This window comes from Arvicanthis niloticus, chromosome 15, assembly GCF_011762505.2.
Source record: "Arvicanthis niloticus isolate mArvNil1 chromosome 15, mArvNil1.pat.X, whole genome shotgun sequence".
Classification (NCBI taxonomy): Eukaryota; Metazoa; Chordata; class Mammalia; order Rodentia; family Muridae; genus Arvicanthis; species Arvicanthis niloticus.
This window is the reverse complement of record NC_047672.1, coordinates 3,418,983-3,437,249: the sequence shown is the minus strand read 5'-3', so window position 1 is coordinate 3,437,249 and position 18,267 is coordinate 3,418,983. Positions and strand designations below refer to the sequence as shown.

Genomic DNA, 18,267 nt, shown 5'->3' with positions numbered 1-18,267 from the left:
ACACACGCACCCCAGCAGTCTTACCTGATCCTGCTGCTGTACAGATTTTCCTGAGGCGCTGGGCTCCTTGGCGGTGGTCATGGTCTGTCCGGGCACTCGCCACCCCAGAAACAGAAGGGGTTTGATTGTGACTTTGGCGGCACCAGGATCGGAATGGTAGGGTGAGAAGAGCGATTCTAGTCCATACTTCCAAAATCACCAGGTTTTTGGGGGGGCGGTGGGGGGAGGGAGCTAGGGAGATCAGCCTAGTTTGCTTTTTAAATGCAAAGAGCAGAGACAGGCTCGGCAGAAGAAGACACTGCTGCTCAGTGTGGCTTCTCCAATTAGCCACAGCCTCTGCAATCGCCACAGAAACAATAACTGCTTAGCAACCGGCAACTGGCGGCTGGGTGCAGGCAGGGGCCCGAGTGATGCGTGCTGCTTCCCCACCGCCTCCTGGCCGCGGCCGCGCAAAGGCGCATGCTCCGGCTGTGCTCAGCCTGGCTGGGGCTGGGGCGGGGGCAGCGGAGGGGCTGAGACCGGTGGACGCTACACACGCGTCCAAGCACCAGCAGCCTTGTCACTGTATCCATCCTGAAACCACCATGAATCCAGGTCACTGGGCGCTCGGTCCGGTAGCTGAGCTAGTTGCCTGCAGCAGTACGAGTCTTATGGCTCCCACCTGGGCAGGGGGATCAAGAAGGATACATAGTCTTTTTCACCATCCCTGGCTACAAAATGCGGGTGGTTAGGGGTGATTAGAGGGCAGGTCTCCCTTCTGTTTGCCTTGGTCTTTCTTTACAAGTCAGAAAACTTCGGTTTCGCCTTTAGAGTGGATGAATCTATATCAACCAAAAATTAACCAGAGTCAGAAAGAGTTCAACCTGTGTGGTGCCCTTAGAGATCACAGGCTCCCTGCTGTATCTGACCCCCAAGAGAAAGCCAGGCAGCATACAGTGCCCCAGGAACGCCTGAGGCTGGGCCTCCATGTTGGACCCAGTAGGGGCTCCTACCAACCTGAACTCTTGCTTCCTTCTTCTATCAGGCACCAGGCACGACTGGGTGAAGACTGGGTGAATATTGCACCGGGAAACGCTTAGGAAAGCAGGGTTAACCAAGGGGTTTCAGGTAGGGGTGGATCCTGACCCAGCAGAGAAGCTTCAGGTTAGGCAATGCCAGAGGCCTTCCCCTCAGCCATGGCTCTGCTCTGTTCCCTCCTTCTGTGAGCATCTCCCCACCCCCTCATCTCTGCTTCTCTTTCCAGTCTCACAGCCCTTGGTTACAGGTAGCCACTTGCTGGAAAGAGCCTGGCTACCTGATGATGTCACTAATGGCCATTAATTACGTTAGGAATTATGTCCTGGGGCTTGGGTACCATTGATCTGATTTTGTAGTTAAGATTCCACTTAGCAGGAGTTTCAGAGACACTGTCCTGGAATCCAGCCCCTTCTGGAAGTCCAGAGCCCAGTCATTTACAAGATCATTGACAGGCAAATTCAGCCCAGACTCTGCTGCTCTGAATGTTTGATTGGTTCTGATTCCAATATGCTTTTACATGGTACCCAATGTCTTACTTACACTGCTTTGGCCAAAAGACAAGAAAAAAACACTGTGGTGAGCTTGCCACTCAGGAGTTTGCTTCGGTCTGTTTGTATTGAGTTAGCTGCCCTCCAGTGCTGGCTATGATTTAAGAGAATGTATAAACACCTGTTATTCACCGTCACAGCCCTGTTAACTGAGGTGCATAGATTCTAAGTGATTCAATGTCGCTGAAAGGCAGGTGCAAAACCTCTAAGGCAGGCTCTAGGGGGTTCATATAACCACAGGCTTCCATGAGTGTGGATTGTGCCTGCCACACCTTAGATACATCCCTAGTCCTGGAAGCCACTGTGGCACACTTATCCTTAGGACTCAGTAGCAAGGCAAATGAAGCCTCTGGAAAGAGGATCATGCAGCAGACCATCTTGGCCTGCACGCCGGAAACACTTCAACCCCTTAGGACCTTAGTCAATCAACAAAATCAGCAGCCCCTGCCTCAAACTGCAGTCGGAACACAGCCTGTCAACTAGCTTCCTCTTTAACCTAAGCTGACTGGAGCAGGTTAAGTCCTGAGTCTGAGTCACCGTCTGTACTAGCTCAGGAAGGATTCACCGCTCCCTCCAAGGCTGTGAGCTGCTATCCACAGACAAGAACAGCATAGCTGAGAGCCAGTCACTGTCCTCAGGGACCACAGTCCAATGGGAAGTGGTCCCCACGGATTCTGAGTTAGGCACCATGGGCATATAGAAAACTCCTTCAGGCTCTTTCCATTTTACTTCTCAGCGAAGAGCTCAAAATAGTCTGATGCATCTAAATTGAAGATGGCCATCATACACAATTTGCTGACATTTGAAAGATGACAGAAAACATTTCAAAGGGATTTCCTGCTGCTAGCCAGGCCGCGGCCCCAGGCTCTGCAATCCCCTCATCTATTAGCTTGGTCCTCAGGAGTCATTACGTGAAAAAGTGTGAGAGTGAGCATTGGTGGTAGCAGGTTGATCTACTCAGAACTCCGTGGGATTCTCTCTGGTGCTGGGTCCCCAGATCCCAGCTTCTTTGTATACTTGACCTTGACTGTCTTGTGGGTGAAAGGGCAGGCATTTCTGCCTTATGAGAAAGGCGAAGCTATGCAAATTCAGGGTAAATCTTACATCCCTGCGAGGTTTCTAAACTATCCTCAGAGAAACCGGCAGTGGTTGACTGGTGGAGCAGAGGGCCGAGGGGCTTGTTAATGAACAGACACAATGACTCAGTTTTGCAAGATGAATACATTCTAATATCTGCAGTGTAGCACTGAGCCTGGAGTCGACAATGCCGTGCCACACAGTTAAAAACCTATTAGTGGGGTAGATCCCACGGGTGCTCTTGCTACAGCAAGATGCAATGGGGGGTGTCTGCTGCTGAGACTTTTCAATTAATCACAACCCCTTTGTAGGAGAAATACTGTGCTTAAGTTCATCTTCTGGAGTCCAGGTCTTTGCAGATCACTTATATAGGCAGAGAACCTCTGGCCAGGTCAAAACTAAGTCATCTCATGTCTAATTACAGGTACTTTCTCCAAGTCTTCCTTTCAGAAATGCTAATAGCCAGCAAAGAACATGTGTGCCCTGCAAGGCAGGAAGACCATGCAGACCAAAGATGAGAACTTATCCTGTCCTCAGCAACAAATTGACAAACTGGCTGGCACTCATACCTGCTTCTTTGACCTCTTCCCCCCATCCCCAGCTGCCCCCCACACACACACTTGCTGGGCATTTTAAAGGCATTTCCCAACTGCCTGGACAGGAGATAAGCTCCAAGTTCTCCAAACAAGAGCTAGCTCCTTGATCAAGCCTGCTCCAGCTAGCTAGGCAGCAGGCAGCTTAGAGCTCTTTGCTAAGACCTGTTTGTTGTCAGGGAGAACTCAAGGCAAAGGACTTCCCAAGGACTTTCCAAGGCCTTCCCTAGGAGCACTTTGGAGATCTCATGCTTATTTCAGTCATTTCCTGTGAGGACCTGTGTCTGTGAGGAGGCCCCCTTCTATTCTGTAGAGAATAGTTTTCAAAGTGGCCAGTGAACATATATAGGAAAGGCTGCCCAGTACCCTATCTGCATGGTGCTCACCAACTTGCGTGTGCAGAGCCAGAGGCCTCTTATTTCCCATCTCAGTTCCACCAGAAGCCCTCAGATCCCCCAAGCCAGCCTTGCTAAATGAATTTGTGGGCCCCTAGTCATACTCTCCTCCAGATGTGTGAGTGGGCATTGGTGCAGACAAGGTTTGTTCATGGACATGTAGACCTGGATCCCTCTGCTGATCCCAGCAGCTCATCACCTGTTTTCATATACCTACCCCAAGGAGCTAAGCAGGTACAAGAGCTTGGTAGGCACCAAGCCTCACTTAACCAAGTGTGTACTGAGCAAGCATCTCAACAGCATGCATGCAAACAGCAGAAACTCCATTAGGAGGGGTTTAGGAGGCAGAGATTTGGGTGTCTTTGTAGTGACCTGCAAGGATTTTTAACATGTAGCACTTACCACCTACAGAGAAAGTTCTTTTTAATGAAAAGTTTCCTGAAAAATCTAGATGACTATGAGGTAGTAGGTCCAAAGCATCATCCAGGGTTCAAAGAAACTAATAGAAACACACATACACCACAGACACTGAAAACATCATCAAGAGAGATGGGGCGTAGCTAAGCCTCCCAGTCTCCATGTGTCCATCATCACTGCTGACATCCTGTCTGGAGCAGTTAGCCCTGATGGCAGATGGAAGATTGGTTCAGGTTTGACCTTGAGAATCTACTTCCTAAATGCCAGCATTCTGTCCCAGGAATCACTCAACTTCTTTATGCTCCATGGATGGTCCAGACAGAAACAGTGTCTGAAGCTTAGAGATCTGGGCAGGCAAGCATCACTAGGGAGGGACACAGGAAACAGCAGTAAGTGGACCCAGACTACCCAGGATGGAGATCCCTGATAAGCCTAGCCTTGGAAAGAGAAGCGTCTGAGTGACCAGGATGCTCAAAGCCCTTTCTCCAAGCTGGTGGACCATCCTTCTCCTGTATCTACTACCCATCTCTTACCTTAAGAAGCCTGGCAGCAGATGCTGAACCACAGATGTTCTCCTGGAACTGAAGAGCAAGTCTGAACCCCAGCCATTGGCCTCGACTCAACACTCAACAGGAGGAACATTGAGGCTTTTGCCACCTCCCCATTTTTTGAGTTACTTCCTGGGAAGATCAGTTTCAGCATGTGTGTCCTGACTCTGCCTATTGTGTCGTGTAGATTCTCAGAGGAGGAGGCCCATGCTGAATTTCAAGAAGCCAGGGCAGCCTCTTATTCTTCACATGCCAGGTTTGACCACCATTTTCTGGACTAAAGATGAGATCTTCTCTTCTTAAGTTTGGCTGGAGCCTCTTGAGCCAGGAGCAGGGAGGGAGCTGCACTCAGGTGATTTGGGTTTGCCCTGTTCTCAAATTGTTTTTCTATTTCAAGAAAAATATAGAGAGCGTAAGCCCATGGGCTGTCCCTGGCACCCACAATTTTGCAGACTCCTGTTGTGAATAAGATACACCCTTGGCTTCTTTTCAGACAGGAGCAGAGCCTCTCTTGAGATCAGAAAGAAGGAAACAGAAAGAAAGAAGAAGGCAGGGGCAGATGGTCCTAGGTTAGCCCACTGATGCCCATGTGTTGGCAGATGGTCCTGAGTTAGACCAGTGATGCTCCTGTGCTCTGAGACCTACTTCTTCTCCAAATCTCAGCTTCTTTTACTGTGAGGGAGGAAAAAAAAAAACCACAAGAAAGTAGAAGCTTCCCTGTGGGTTTCCCACTTTACGATCACTTTCCCTGCCCTATTGGAACATCATAGCAACCCTAAAATAGGCTGTTTTAATTCTGTTTATAAACATGATAGAACACATTGGGAATGGGTAGATCACCAGGGACATCACCGAAAGCAGTAGAAGGCCTTGTACATCCATCCCTGTTACCTAACTTCCCACTCTCTGTGCTGGCCCCACAACGTTTTAGGTTATGAGCTTTCAAAATTACTCTCAGCTAGAAACTCTACCCATGAGTCCAAGGTCAACTGCCAACGTCCTAAAAGGACATTGCAAGAGGATTTTAAAATCAGCTCCTCTTATGTTCATGCCCAGACTTTGGATGGACCTTCCTGATAATAATGGTGTGATTCTTGCAAAACTTGTTTCAAAATCCTCAGGTTTCAGCTCTAAGACCATTTATTTTTGTTTGCCTTTCCTGGCTGTCCCTAAATGAGTTCATACTTACCACATTTGCATAGCCATGGGCTGTTGGCCCCCAGGCAGGGCTGCATGTGATGCCTGTCCAAGGCTGGGTGTCATGAGATTCTCTTTGGGTTCCTCACACTGCTGGGTGACCTTGGCGACAGCAGTGTGACAGATGCTTATGATTTTTAATGGCTCTGACTAAAATTTCTGGGGCTGTTCAGTCAGCTCTGGTTTGGCGCCAGCTGTGGAGCAAGCCCTCACACTGCTTGGGGAACACATGTCAGGGCTGGCTCAGCTGTCTCTACTGCCGTGCTGGGCTCAATGGAATATCAGAAAGATGTCCTTAAGAAGCCCAAGGACACATCCTGCGAGGCCTTGCTCATGTCTTGGCTTTGCTGGCCTTATGTTCATCTGTATGACCCCTGGGCAATAATAACTTCTGGTGTTGAGAAGGATCTTCATTCCCAGTGTAGGAGGATTTCCCCCCAAATTTATGAGAGATGTTTTATTTTTAGCATAAAATGATTTAGGAAGCAGATAGTTCCCAGAGAAGGAACAGTTGACACAGTCCTGACTGCCCTACTTTGCCAAGACACATCTGATTTGGCTTTGGAGATTTGTGTGAACTGAGGCATAAACGATGCTCAAATGAGAGACTTAAACTTGGAAGCCCACAGAAGTAACAGGGATCTAAGGCATAAAAACTTTCAACATGGGGAACCCGAGCATGTCCCACCAAGGGTTCCTACCAGTGCCACACACAAAGGCTTCCCTCTGTTGAGCTCCTATCACCCTTCACTGCCCTGATCAAATGTCCTGAGCCCTCAGCCCCCAGAGATTCATTCCCTCCCTCTGTGTTTTCCCATCATGCTTTCTGTGTTTGCTGCAGCATCACTGCTCAGCTGCTTGGATTGTTGGCCTCGTTTTGAATTCCTCTTCACAGGGCCAGGTAAAGAAAGTGCTGTACTCCCATGAAAGGCACTACTAGTGTTGAATCCCTAAAACCTCTCATTGGTGAACCCCAGTTTTTTCTGCTGCTAGAGTGGGTTCTCTATGCCCTCGAAGGGCCTTGGAGCACAGTCTATAAATAATACACAGAGAAAGCAGAAGGAGGCAGCACTGCCTTGGTTGCCTGGGGAGAAGAAAAATGTGGCAGAAGGGAAGTGAACGCTGGACTGACCCACCCAGAGGAGTCTATACTCCATTGGAGAAGCCCTTCCACACGCAGCCCGCAGGAAATGGCTGAAGAAATAGCCTCGGAGGGGCTGGGGCTCTAATCCCACTCCAACTCCACCCCAGCAGTTCCACTTTGATCTCCTTAAAATATAAACCATTAGAACCCAGAGGGCCGTGGTTTACAGTACCAGGGAGCCTCCTGCCTCACACTGCAGCTGCCCCAATCCACAAAGGAGAAAGTGGGAAAGGAGGGGTGGCCATGAGAGAGAAGAGAACACCTTGCATGTGGCACATCAAAGAAGTAACCCACGTGGAAGGTATTTCCATTATCCCAGCCATCCAACATGTAAGTCAGTTGAGATGACTTTCTTTTTAAAGCTCTCTTTCACCAAAATCTATGACAAGTGGAAGTTCTCTCAATTTAGAGCTCAGCCTTTCCAATTTAACAGACTTCATGAGTGGGCTGGGAGATGCTGGGTGGGTAAGCACTTGCTGTGCAAGCATTCAGACTGGAGTTTAGATCCCAGCACCCACCAGGTAGGCACAGTGGCCAGCCTGCTACTCCAGTCTTGAAATGCAGAGAAAGGAGGGCCCCTGAGCAAAGTGGCTAGTGAGAACAGACACTGATGAGCTCTGGATTTGATTGAGAGATATTGCACACGTATGTGCATGTGCACGTGTGCACACGCGCGCGCACCACACACACACACACACACACACACACACACACCAGCCATGCATGCACACTCTACATACATGTGCCCACTCTGCCTCCATAGAGAAATAGATGACATAAGGGATGTTAATAAGCTTTGCAAAAATCTTGAGATAATCAGCTCATTAATAAACAAAAGTTTTCCTTGGCTCACAGCTTTGGAATCTTTAGCATAATGGCCGTTTGGCCCATTGCTTTGAACTAAGGCAGAAGCTGGAAGCTTGTGGCAAAGCTAACTGTTTGTCTCATGGCTATGGATACCAGGCAGAGAGGTGGGATGAGAGCTTCATGGCCTGCAAGGATGCATGCCCAGTGGCCTAAGATCTCTTGTTAAATGCCCCTGTGAAGGTTCTACCATTTCTCAGTAACCCCAACTGGTACCAAGTCTTAAGCACATGGGCCTGTGGGCGGCAGTCTGGATCCATATAGTCTGGATGCAGGATGTTAGCATCTCCCTCAGTCTCCCACAACAAAACTAAAGACAGCTGTTGAGTGTGGCTACAGCACAAGCAAATGGACATAGATGGCACTCCAGATAACTGACAGCTGTCAGACTAGGAAACTGACTTTCTTTCATCTTGCCTGTTGTGGCAACTGAAATGAAGAGCATGGATCAGGAAGTCTTGTGGCCCTGGCTCCTAGTGAGGTCTGACCTTGTAAACTGGTTTGTGGCACTGGAAAACTCTGCTGCATTCTACACAAGCCAGAGGGACAGTCTCTGGCTAAGCCCCATGGTCCTGCCCTGTCCAAAGCCTTGTTCTTCTTCCTAAGGGCCCCAACTGCTTAGCTTCTCCTGGAAGCTTCCTGTGAACATCCAGCCACCTGCTACAGCTCAACTCCAACCCCATCCCACACCCCACTCCTGCTACAGCTCAGCTCCAACCCCCATCCCACACCCCACTTCTGCTACAGCTCAGCTCCAACCCCCATCCCACACCCCACTCCCCACTGACTTTCCTTTTCGTCATGCCGCTACACTAACAATAAGCTACACCACTACACTGAGTTAGTCTGGGTTCTCAGCAATGTAGGGCAAGCATCCAGCGTGCATGGGGATCACAATCAGATATGCCAATTCACACACAGGTCCAAGTGAATGTCATGGAGCAGGGTGCCTGGGATTCAGTCTAAGTCAGGCTGGAGGCATAGCTTGGGCAGGAGGCAGGGTGGACATAAGAACCAGAGCTCCCTCTACACCATCTTTGTAGGATGCCCCTACTTGTAAATGACAACTTTGTGGAGATTTCAAGATCACAGTTAGGATTTTTCTGCAGTGTGGTTACTATCACTCATAAATCTACTGGAAACAGGCACAGTTGACAGAAAGTGATTACTACCAGCATTTAGGACCTGCTGATGGGTCAGCTTAGCAGAGCTGCCCGGAGTAGTAACTAGAAGGCAGGGAAATTATTTCTAGACCCAGATTTCTCCTTCCTTCACCTTCTCCTCTGCCATCAGGACCTTGTCTCTCTTCAGCTAAAGGGCAGTGGTCTCCTGATATGTGTGGACTCCTATTGACCCTCTGAGAAGTAAGGGAGCCCATGGACTTGTTCACACTGTTGTGTCTCCGGCTGGTGGGATAGGCACCTCATCTCTAAACTGTTTATATCATCAGAGTAAATGCGTTAAAGAATGTAAACATGTAAAAAAAATATGTAAAAACAATTGTTGTTCTCTAACATTCAGAGAAGCCAAGACCAGACTTCTTCCATGTTCAGTGACACAGGTGAGGCTACAGGGACAAGCAGGACAGCCCAAGATGGACAGAAACAGTGATCTGGAGGCTAAAGGAGGAAAGGAGTGGATGGAGTGGAGAGAGAGGGGGAGAAGAGACATAGGGGTGTCCCAGGGCCCGTGGCTGCCCCAGGCACGGGAAGTTCTGGGAACTTCTGCATTACAGTCGCTTCCTTGAGCCAGAGAATAGCAGATGTCAGCTTTGTTGTACAGAGTGAAAAAGACCAAATTAAACCAGCTCTGACCTGTGTTCAGGGGCACAAGCAAGTCAAGTCGTGAAGGCCTTCCTTTTCAAATGCAAGTTGGTTACCAATCTAGTATCAGCTGGGGGTGATGAACAGGCCAAAGGTCACTCTACAAATCAACATGTAAGGGGTTCCAAGGCTTGCTCATCTCAATGACCTCTCCATGTGGAATCAGAGGGAATCTAGGGACGTTCGTGACCGCAGCTGAATGTATCCACCGAGGAGATAGATTTGGAGTCATCAAAAGAAAGAACTCACTGTCAGGCTAGTTACCTGTATTGCTTTTTTCTTACTTCCAAGCCTATTCTGATCACCTGTGACATGCCAGTCATCATTAGGACATTTATGAACACAGATACGCAAAGTACAGACTGTCTTTGAAGGAATCTAAGTTTAGTGAGGGGATAAACAAAGAAATGAACCCAACTTGTCTGAGTAGCACTGTGGTGGGTATAAGCAGACATTTTCCAGTGAAAAGTCACAGCGTCACCCGGAGAAACAGCTGAGAAGGACCATCAAGTGGAATGGCCTTGAACATGGAGACTCTGGGTGGCATTCGTGGCAAGACCAGTGTCTTGAGCATCGTGTGTGACCTGCTCAAAGTAGGGTCAGTATGGTTCTGAAAACAAGAGCAATTAACTCCTGAAGGGCCAGAGTCCTCTCTGCAGACAGCTGATAGATATTTGTGTGAAATACCATGGGCAGAATGGCCATTTGGAAAGGGATCATTGAGGTCTGGTGAAGATATCTCAGTTTGGGACCCTTGGAGAGTGGCCCAAGATAGATATATGGAGTATCTGCATTAAACAGAAGGGAGGAGAAAAGGGAGATGCATGGGCTGCGTCAGGGAATCATTGAAAATCACAGCCACTAGGCAAGTGTCTACTTCTTAGGACACATGTAGCTGCTGCAGAACCAAGTCTCTCTAAGGCCTTTAACAAGGCTGGTGAATTCTAGACACACTTGTCTTGCCATTTTTCCCTTTCATGTGTATCTTAGTTCCATATTTCACTGCCTAGTCTGCTTGACTCCACTAGTAAGCTTGGGCCAGAATTCAGCTTTCAGGATTCCGCATTCACACAGGGTCCTGTCGTGGAGGTGGGTAATACTGAAAGTATTGGTACAAAATTTCAGTCTTATTCTCTGGAGATGTGCACAGTATGTGGCCATGTCTGGTCTAACCACAGCATCTAGGACACACAGAGATGGCTTGTGTAATGAGTCTCTTTCACCTTCTTAGCTCTCATCCCCAATGAAGCACTAGAGAGCCAGAGACTTCCCTTGTCTCTGTCTCTCACCTGCACCCAGTGTATTGTGGGTGCTCCCTCAGCATCTGAGGCTGTGAAGGCAGGAGAGGACTTAGTGGGATCAGTGGTTCAACTGGTGTTGGTCTCCTTCAAAACTTAGCTAGGGAAGGACTCTCCATAACAGAACCTGCCGAGGTGTGGCCCCAGCATGCCACACAAATATCTATCCATCCCCTGCTGGGAACTGGAGACTTAGAAGGCTAGGAGGTATTTTTCTGCCTTGGTGGGTTTCTGTTTTCCATTGTCCTCTCTGGCTGTGTTGCTGGACTATGCCCCTCACACCTTCAGTGTGCTCTGGCCTCTTGCTTCTTCATCAGTAGCCTCTGCTCTGCTCCCTGGTTTTCTGGAACTCCTCTCGCTTGCTGTTCTGCCAGCTCCCCCTTCCTCTGCTCATCATTTGCAGCTCTTATACTCTTCAAACTTTAGCAAAGGGGTGAGACAATAGTTAGTGTGTCACAAAGTGACTAGCCTGACAACACACTCCTGTTTGTATAATAGGACACTGGTATTGGTGTCACTAGCGTGGTCCTGACTTGTGTTCTCTGTAACTCTCTGTCATTCTGTCTCTGTGTAGCTAGATCTCCTGAAATATCCAGGATTAGATCAACTCAACAGGCACAGGAATATGTGTAGGATTTTTTTTCCACTAAAATATATCAAGTGCTTACAACAATGTCTGATGTATGTAAGTACTCTTGAATGTCAGTGAAGGTGTTTTCAGGCCCAGAGTCTTTCTTTCTTGTCACTAGAAGAGAAAAACTGAGAAAAAAAGAATCCAGTGGGTTAAATACCCCTGCATGAATCTAAACACACCATTTAGGTGTGAGTTTATAAAGCACTTTACATACGTGGACATTCAAAGCTCCCTTGCAAGTGGGCCAGTATAATTCATCCCTCCTACCCTGAGGAAGTTACTGATGTTGGTAGATCCACAGCGGAGTGTTGCTTCTGGACTATCATCACACAGCTGGCTAGTGGCAGAGCAAAGGTCCTGAGGTATATTTAGAGTTTTTTTGGACATTTCTATCTTCCTTCCAATAAGACTTTAATTGGAGATAAATTTTAATAAAGTCTACCTCTCCTGCAAACCAGAGGGCGACACAGACTTCCAGGGATCTGTCACATTTCCTTGTTTCAGGTCCAGGATACAAACCTCTCCACAGTGAGTCTGCCCTTCAAGACCTTATCCTCCGCTGTTCACCTCCCAGTCTCTGGGCAGTAGGTCATGACATAGAATAAACCAGGAATTTCACAGAAATACAAACACATTCATAAGGAAGGGGCCATGCCTTCTAAGAGAGCAGCCTTGTCTTTCCTAGGCCGTGATCCATAAAACCAATCAATCCCTAGGGGACCACATCCTTCTCCCTCATCGTCCCTTTCACATGGGCTCTGAGCCTAGAGCCGTTCACAGCCTCCCTAGTCTTCTTCCTCCATCGCTGTCCTTTGCTTGCAAGATTACTTTGTTAACACAGGAGGAGGCCTGAAGGAGAACCTCAAAGAAAAGATGGAGCAAGCTTTTCCCTACAAGTCCCAAGGGAGGCTCTTCTAACCTTATCCCAGTAACACAACCCCAGACTATTTCTCCTTCAAAAAACGGGGAATGCTTTTCAGTGAGGGTACAGTCTCTGGTCCATTTTTCCAAGCCCAGAAAAAAGAAAAAAAACAAAAAAAACAAAAAAAAAAAAAACAAACCATGCCTTCCAACCAACCCTGCCTTCCAGTTTGTTTTGGTAGAGGTAGTGGGAAGTAGAACTTCCAGGCCCCAGAAATAGTCACAAGGCAGAAGTCATGGCAGGCATGATGAGGAATGAAGAAAGAAAACAGCCACCCCAGCCAGGGATGAATGTGCAAGAAGCAAACTCTGCAAGCCAGAGGCTTCCATGTGCTCTGCGGGGCTGAGCTCAGGGAGCTGCAGAGACACAGAAGGAACTGGGACTTCTTAGAGCTTCCTTGTGGACAAGATGGTTCTCCCTGGGTACATGGTCCTGTCTGGTACATGGTCCTGCCTAGGTTGGTTCTTCTGGCTAAACTACAAAGGTTCTGACAAGTCTTGAAGCAGATCTCCCAGTGAATTGCCGCTGTCATGGTTGAAGTTAATACTACATGTTCTGCAGCTGCTCACATGAGGACAAAATTCATTGCAGGCTATATCCTCAGAAGAAGTCATTTATTTACTCAGAATTCCACCTCAACAAAAAGGTGCAGAATAAATACTGGGACTGGGAGATGGATAGGAACCCAGTCAGAGGTAGGATGAGTCACAGTGGCCCTGGCTCTATGAGCCATCTGCTCAGATACCAGTGCAGGTCACCGCACTTGCACAGGTTGCATGCCCCTGAAGGCTGGCAGGCAGGGGGACTTGTCACTTTTTGCATTCTTTGTTAAACAGAAGGAAGCTGCAGAGTGGAAAAAAGATCTACCATACTCGAGAGAAGGATGAAGCCTGCATCCATTAAGGATGCCAGCAAGAGATGTCCCCTTAATGTGTTCTCAGAAGATGGAGGATCCTGAAGCTGACAGGGCAGGATTCATCCCCAAGTCTCCATACCCTCCACAAACTGCACCAGCAATCAGAAACCAAGTGATTGGACACGAGCCACACAGATATGTGAAGTTAGCTGTTCTTCCCAAGCTCACGGACAGTGGTCTTACCCACTGCCTGTGCACTGTATTCTGTCTGAATGATCAGCTATGGCCTGCGGCACTTGTAGCTATGTCCCCAGGCTTAGTGTCCACCCTGGGCATGCAAAGGCAGCAGCCCATGAATTAAGCATCATAACATGATGTTTCCCATGGCAATAGTGAGGTTCACAGAGATGATGGAATTGCCTGAGGCTGCTGAGTGAGCTGGAGTCTGGCTTCAGACCAAATCTTTTTCTGACCAAATTCTCTCTCCTTTCACATTCCTTAAAGTGTAAGTCCTTTATCTGTTCCCTGGTTTAGGAGACATTAGACCTACTCTTTCTTAATGTATGGAATTATGATTTGGGGTTAAATGTCTTCCACCTGTGTTTGAACATTTGGGACCTAGCTGTGACAGTGTTTGAAAGGATCTGGAACATTTAGGGAATGGGACTACCTAGAAGAAGCAAGTCATGAGAATCAGGCCTTGGGGTTTCCAGCATGGCCTTGCTTCCTGTCCCTCTTTGTCTCTTGATCCATGTGGGTATAAACAAACATCGGCTCTCATAATCCCATTGTCACAATGGTGAACTTCTCCTGACAACATGCCTTCCCTACCTTGATGGACTGTGTGCCCTCAAACTGTGGAACAAAAGAAATGCTTGCAGGGACTTAGAGAGATGGCTCAGGGGAGAAGAGAACTTGATGTGTGAGCATAAAGAATTGAACTCAGATCCAAGCACCAGTGTGGAATGCCAGGCACATCTGAGCCATACCCCCAGCATGGTGGGCAACAGAGATAGGAGGACCCCTAAGATTGCCTCACTCAGGTTCAGTGAGAGACTCTGACCCAAAGAAATGAGGCAGAAAGTGATACAACAGGACACAAGATGGCCTTTTCTGGCTTCCATGTATACACACATACACTCTTACACACTTATTTGTTTAAATAAACAAATAAGTAAAAACATACTTTCTTCCTTAAATTCTTTCTTGTCAGATATTTGGTCACTGTAATGAGAGAGTAACTACTCCAGTACTCAAAGACAGGAAACATCATGCTGTCAAGTACACATTAAAAGAAAGAAAGAAGGAAAGAAAGGGAGGAAGAAAGAAAGAAAGAAAAAAGAAAGAAAGAAAAGAAAGAAAGGAAGGAAGGAAGAAAGAAAATTGTGCTATAAATTAATTCCATTTTCTTAGAAGTTCAGTATGACAGGAAAAACAAATGACAAATGGGTCTTGAGAGTGTGAGAGTAAATGAGTTTATGAAAGTACTCTTTCATGTTTCCTGTCACCAGTGAGCTTGTCAGAGTAAAAACATCCAGAGCTTGCCTTGTCTACAATGCTCTCCTCAGACTGTGCTCTCCCCACAGACTGTGTTCTCCTCACAGACTGTCCTCTCCTCACAGACTGTTCTCTCCTCATACACTGTCCTCTCCTCACACATTGTCCTCCCCTCACACACTGTCCTCTCCTCTCAGACTGTTCTCTCCTTGCAGACTGTCCTCTCCTCGCAGACTGTCCTCTCCTCACACACTGTCCTCTCCTCACACACTGTCCTCTCCTCACACATTGTCCTGTCTCCACAGACTGTCCTCTCCTCACACACTGTCCTCTCCTCTCAGACTGTTCTCTCCTCACAGACTGTCCTCTCCTCGCAGACTGTCCTCTCCTCACACACTGTCCTCTCCTCATACACTGTCCTGTCTCCACAGACTGTCCTCTCCTCACAGACTGTGTTCTCCTCACAGACTGTTCTCTCCTCACACATTGTCCTCTCCTCACACACTGTCCTGACCCCACAGACTATCTTCTCCTTACAGACTGTGTTCTCCTCAGACTATCCTCTCCTCACAGACTGTCCTCTCCTCACACACTGTCCTGTCACCACAGACTGTCCTCTCCTCACAGACTGTGTTCTCCTCACAGATTGTCCTCTCCTCACACACTGTCCTCTCCTCACACACTGTCCTGTCCCCACAAACTGTCCTCTCCTCACAGACTGTCCTGTCCCCACAGACTCTCCTCTCCTCACAGACTGTCCTCTCCTCACAGACTCTCTTCTCCTCACAGACTGTCCTCTCCTCACAGACTATCCTCTCCTCATACACTGTCCTCTCCTCACACACTGTCCTCTCCTCACACATTGTCCTCTCCTCACATTGTCCTCTCCTCACAGACTGTCCTGTCCCCACAGACTGTCCTCTCCTCACAGACTGTCCTGTCCCCACAGACTCTGCCCTCCTCACAGACTGTCCTCTCCTTACAGACTGTCCTCTCCTTACAGACTGTCCTCTCCTCACAGACTGCCCTCTCCTCATGGACAGTGCTCTCTGTATTCTGAACCATCAGGACTCTGTATTCATTTAATGCATTCCCAGCAGGAAAACAAGGAATTAAACAGGATCATCTCCACCCTGTGACAGCCAGAATTTATTGCATGAGGACTGTAAAGCATGGCACTGGGGAGATGACTCAATCAGTAAAATGTTCGCTGCAAATACGCAGTGTCCACCTTTGATTTCACACATACCAACCCACTGGCATACCTGCATATCTGCACACAGAAGTCCAACACACACACACACACACACACACACACACACACACACACACACAGACACACACACACCTATATACCCACACACACTCATGGGCACACCTGAACATCTGTACACAGAAGTACATACACTTACACCTAGAAGTCCATCATATACACACAAACACACACACACACACACACACACACACACACACACACACACACACACAAATTATGCCTCTATTAATTTCTGTTACTCACTATGAATTTATACTGTGGTCTCTTATATTTTTAAAAGTACCTCCTCAGAGAAAGTTAACAACAGCCCCAATTTTGCAATGCAACAAACAAATCATTTCAATGTACAATTTTGTCACAATCATGTTCCCAACACACTGGAGCCAGTGGCAGAATTCTCAAAGCATCTGTATCACACTAAATACAATATTTTTCCCATTAAGCAATAACTTACTTCTCCTCCCCCTTTGCCCTGATGGCTTCTAATCTGTCTTCTGTCTCTATAAAGTTGTCTATTCTAGATGGTTCCTACATATGAAATAGTAGAACATTTGTCCTTTCTTGTCTGCCTTGTTCACTCAGTATTAACCTTCAAAGTTCTCCCATCTCACAACATATTATAAACCTCCTTTCACTTTTTCTGGCTGAGTAATAGTCTACAGAATAGACATACCACACTTGTATGTTTCTCCCCGTCAGCCATGGCTTAACACGCTGCAATGAGTATTGTTTGTGATTCTCCGAGCCTCTCTTATTTATTTATTTATTTATTTATTTATTTATTTATTTATTCTGGGGGTTCTTGAGCTATTTTTAATTTTAGCAATACAATTGACTGGCTGAAATCACAGGACTCATGCACTTGTTCAAGTTTCAAAGCTCTGGAAGTGAATGATTCAGGAGCATTTTCCACTACTGAGTCTATAAATGAGGAAACATAAATACCACTACACAAGTGCCTCACTGTTCTTTGGGCCATAAATTGGCCTGGACAGTCAAAGAAGACTAGGTTTGATGACACACCTTCCTCTTCTAGAATGACAAGATGAGGGCACCCTTCTTAGCTTGTCTTCTTCATCTATCAATCAGAGGAATACTTTCTGTCATGGCTGCCTGCATACATAACATCATGGTGGAATGAGACGGCGACTTGGAAACACCTAATCACCAGAGAGCCTGTCTGATGCTTGACTTCTGAAAGAGCTATCCTGATGCCTGATGCTTGCAAAGGGGGCAGCCATGGTGAGAGCTGAAACAGAGATGGATGTCCTCCAGGGTGTGTGACATCCAGTGTGTGTGCATGCAGGAGAGTTCTGCTTACCCCAACCTCAGAGAACATAGGACCACAGGACTTAGTTTACGGTACTTGGCTATCTACACTCTGATGTGGTGAGATCAGCAGGACTGGTATTAGTCCCCAGTGCCTGCTGGTCACCGAGATTCCCATGCTACCTTGGTTTAAAGGGGCTCTATCATAAAGATGGCCTATGATTTTGCTACTTGTTAGTGTCGGGCTCAAATGGAGAACAAGTTTGAAGGGAGGAGCTCTACTCAGTGAGATTGTTCAAAATGGAGCCCCGCCCACGTGCTGTCTCTCAGACTGCTCAGTCCATGCTCCCTGGTGGTTATGGAGTGAAGATGACCACAATGGCCCTGTCTTGGTCTCATGAACAAATGCTATCTTCCCAGATTCCCAGCAGTTACCCAGGTATCATGTCATTTATTCTCTGTGTGTGTGCACTCATGGTGTGTGTGTGTGTATGTGTGTGTGTACATGTGTGTGTATAGTATACATCTGTGCATGCATGTGTATGAACACAGTGTGTGTATGCATGTGTGGTATGTGAGTTTGTGCATGCGTTCTTGTAGTGTCTATCTGTGAATGGATATGTGTGTGTGTGTGCACATGCATGCATATTGAGGCAACAGGTCAACCTTCATTGTCATTCCTCAGGCCTCATGCACTGGCTGTGAGATTGTTGATTAGACTTCATTGTCTAACCAGCAAGACCTAGGAATCTACCTTACCCCACCTTACAAATGTGATCCATCACCCATTGCCTTTATATGTAGGTTCTGGGGGCTGAACTCAGTTCCTCTTGCTTACAAGGCAGGTGATTTATTGACTGAGCCATCTCACTTAAGTCAACTATTCTTAAAT

The 18,267-nt window shown here is 47.4% G+C and overlaps 1 protein-coding gene across 5 annotated transcripts in view; it reads right to left on the bottom strand.

Annotated features, from left to right (window-relative positions):
* The window catches only part of Dpp6 (dipeptidyl peptidase like 6), an 859,276-nt gene that overhangs the window by 413,628 nt on the left and 427,381 nt on the right, over positions 1-18,267 (bottom strand). Inside the window, exon 1 of one of the 5 annotated variants that reach the window (XM_034518900.2) lies at positions 25-451. The exons of the other annotated variants lie outside the window; for them this stretch is intronic. Coding sequence (XP_034374791.1) covers positions 25-81 — 57 coding nt within the window. The 5' untranslated portion in view covers positions 82-451. Of the gene's footprint in view, positions 1-24; positions 452-18,267 lie in introns of those variants that run through there. 5 annotated transcript variants of the gene reach the window in all.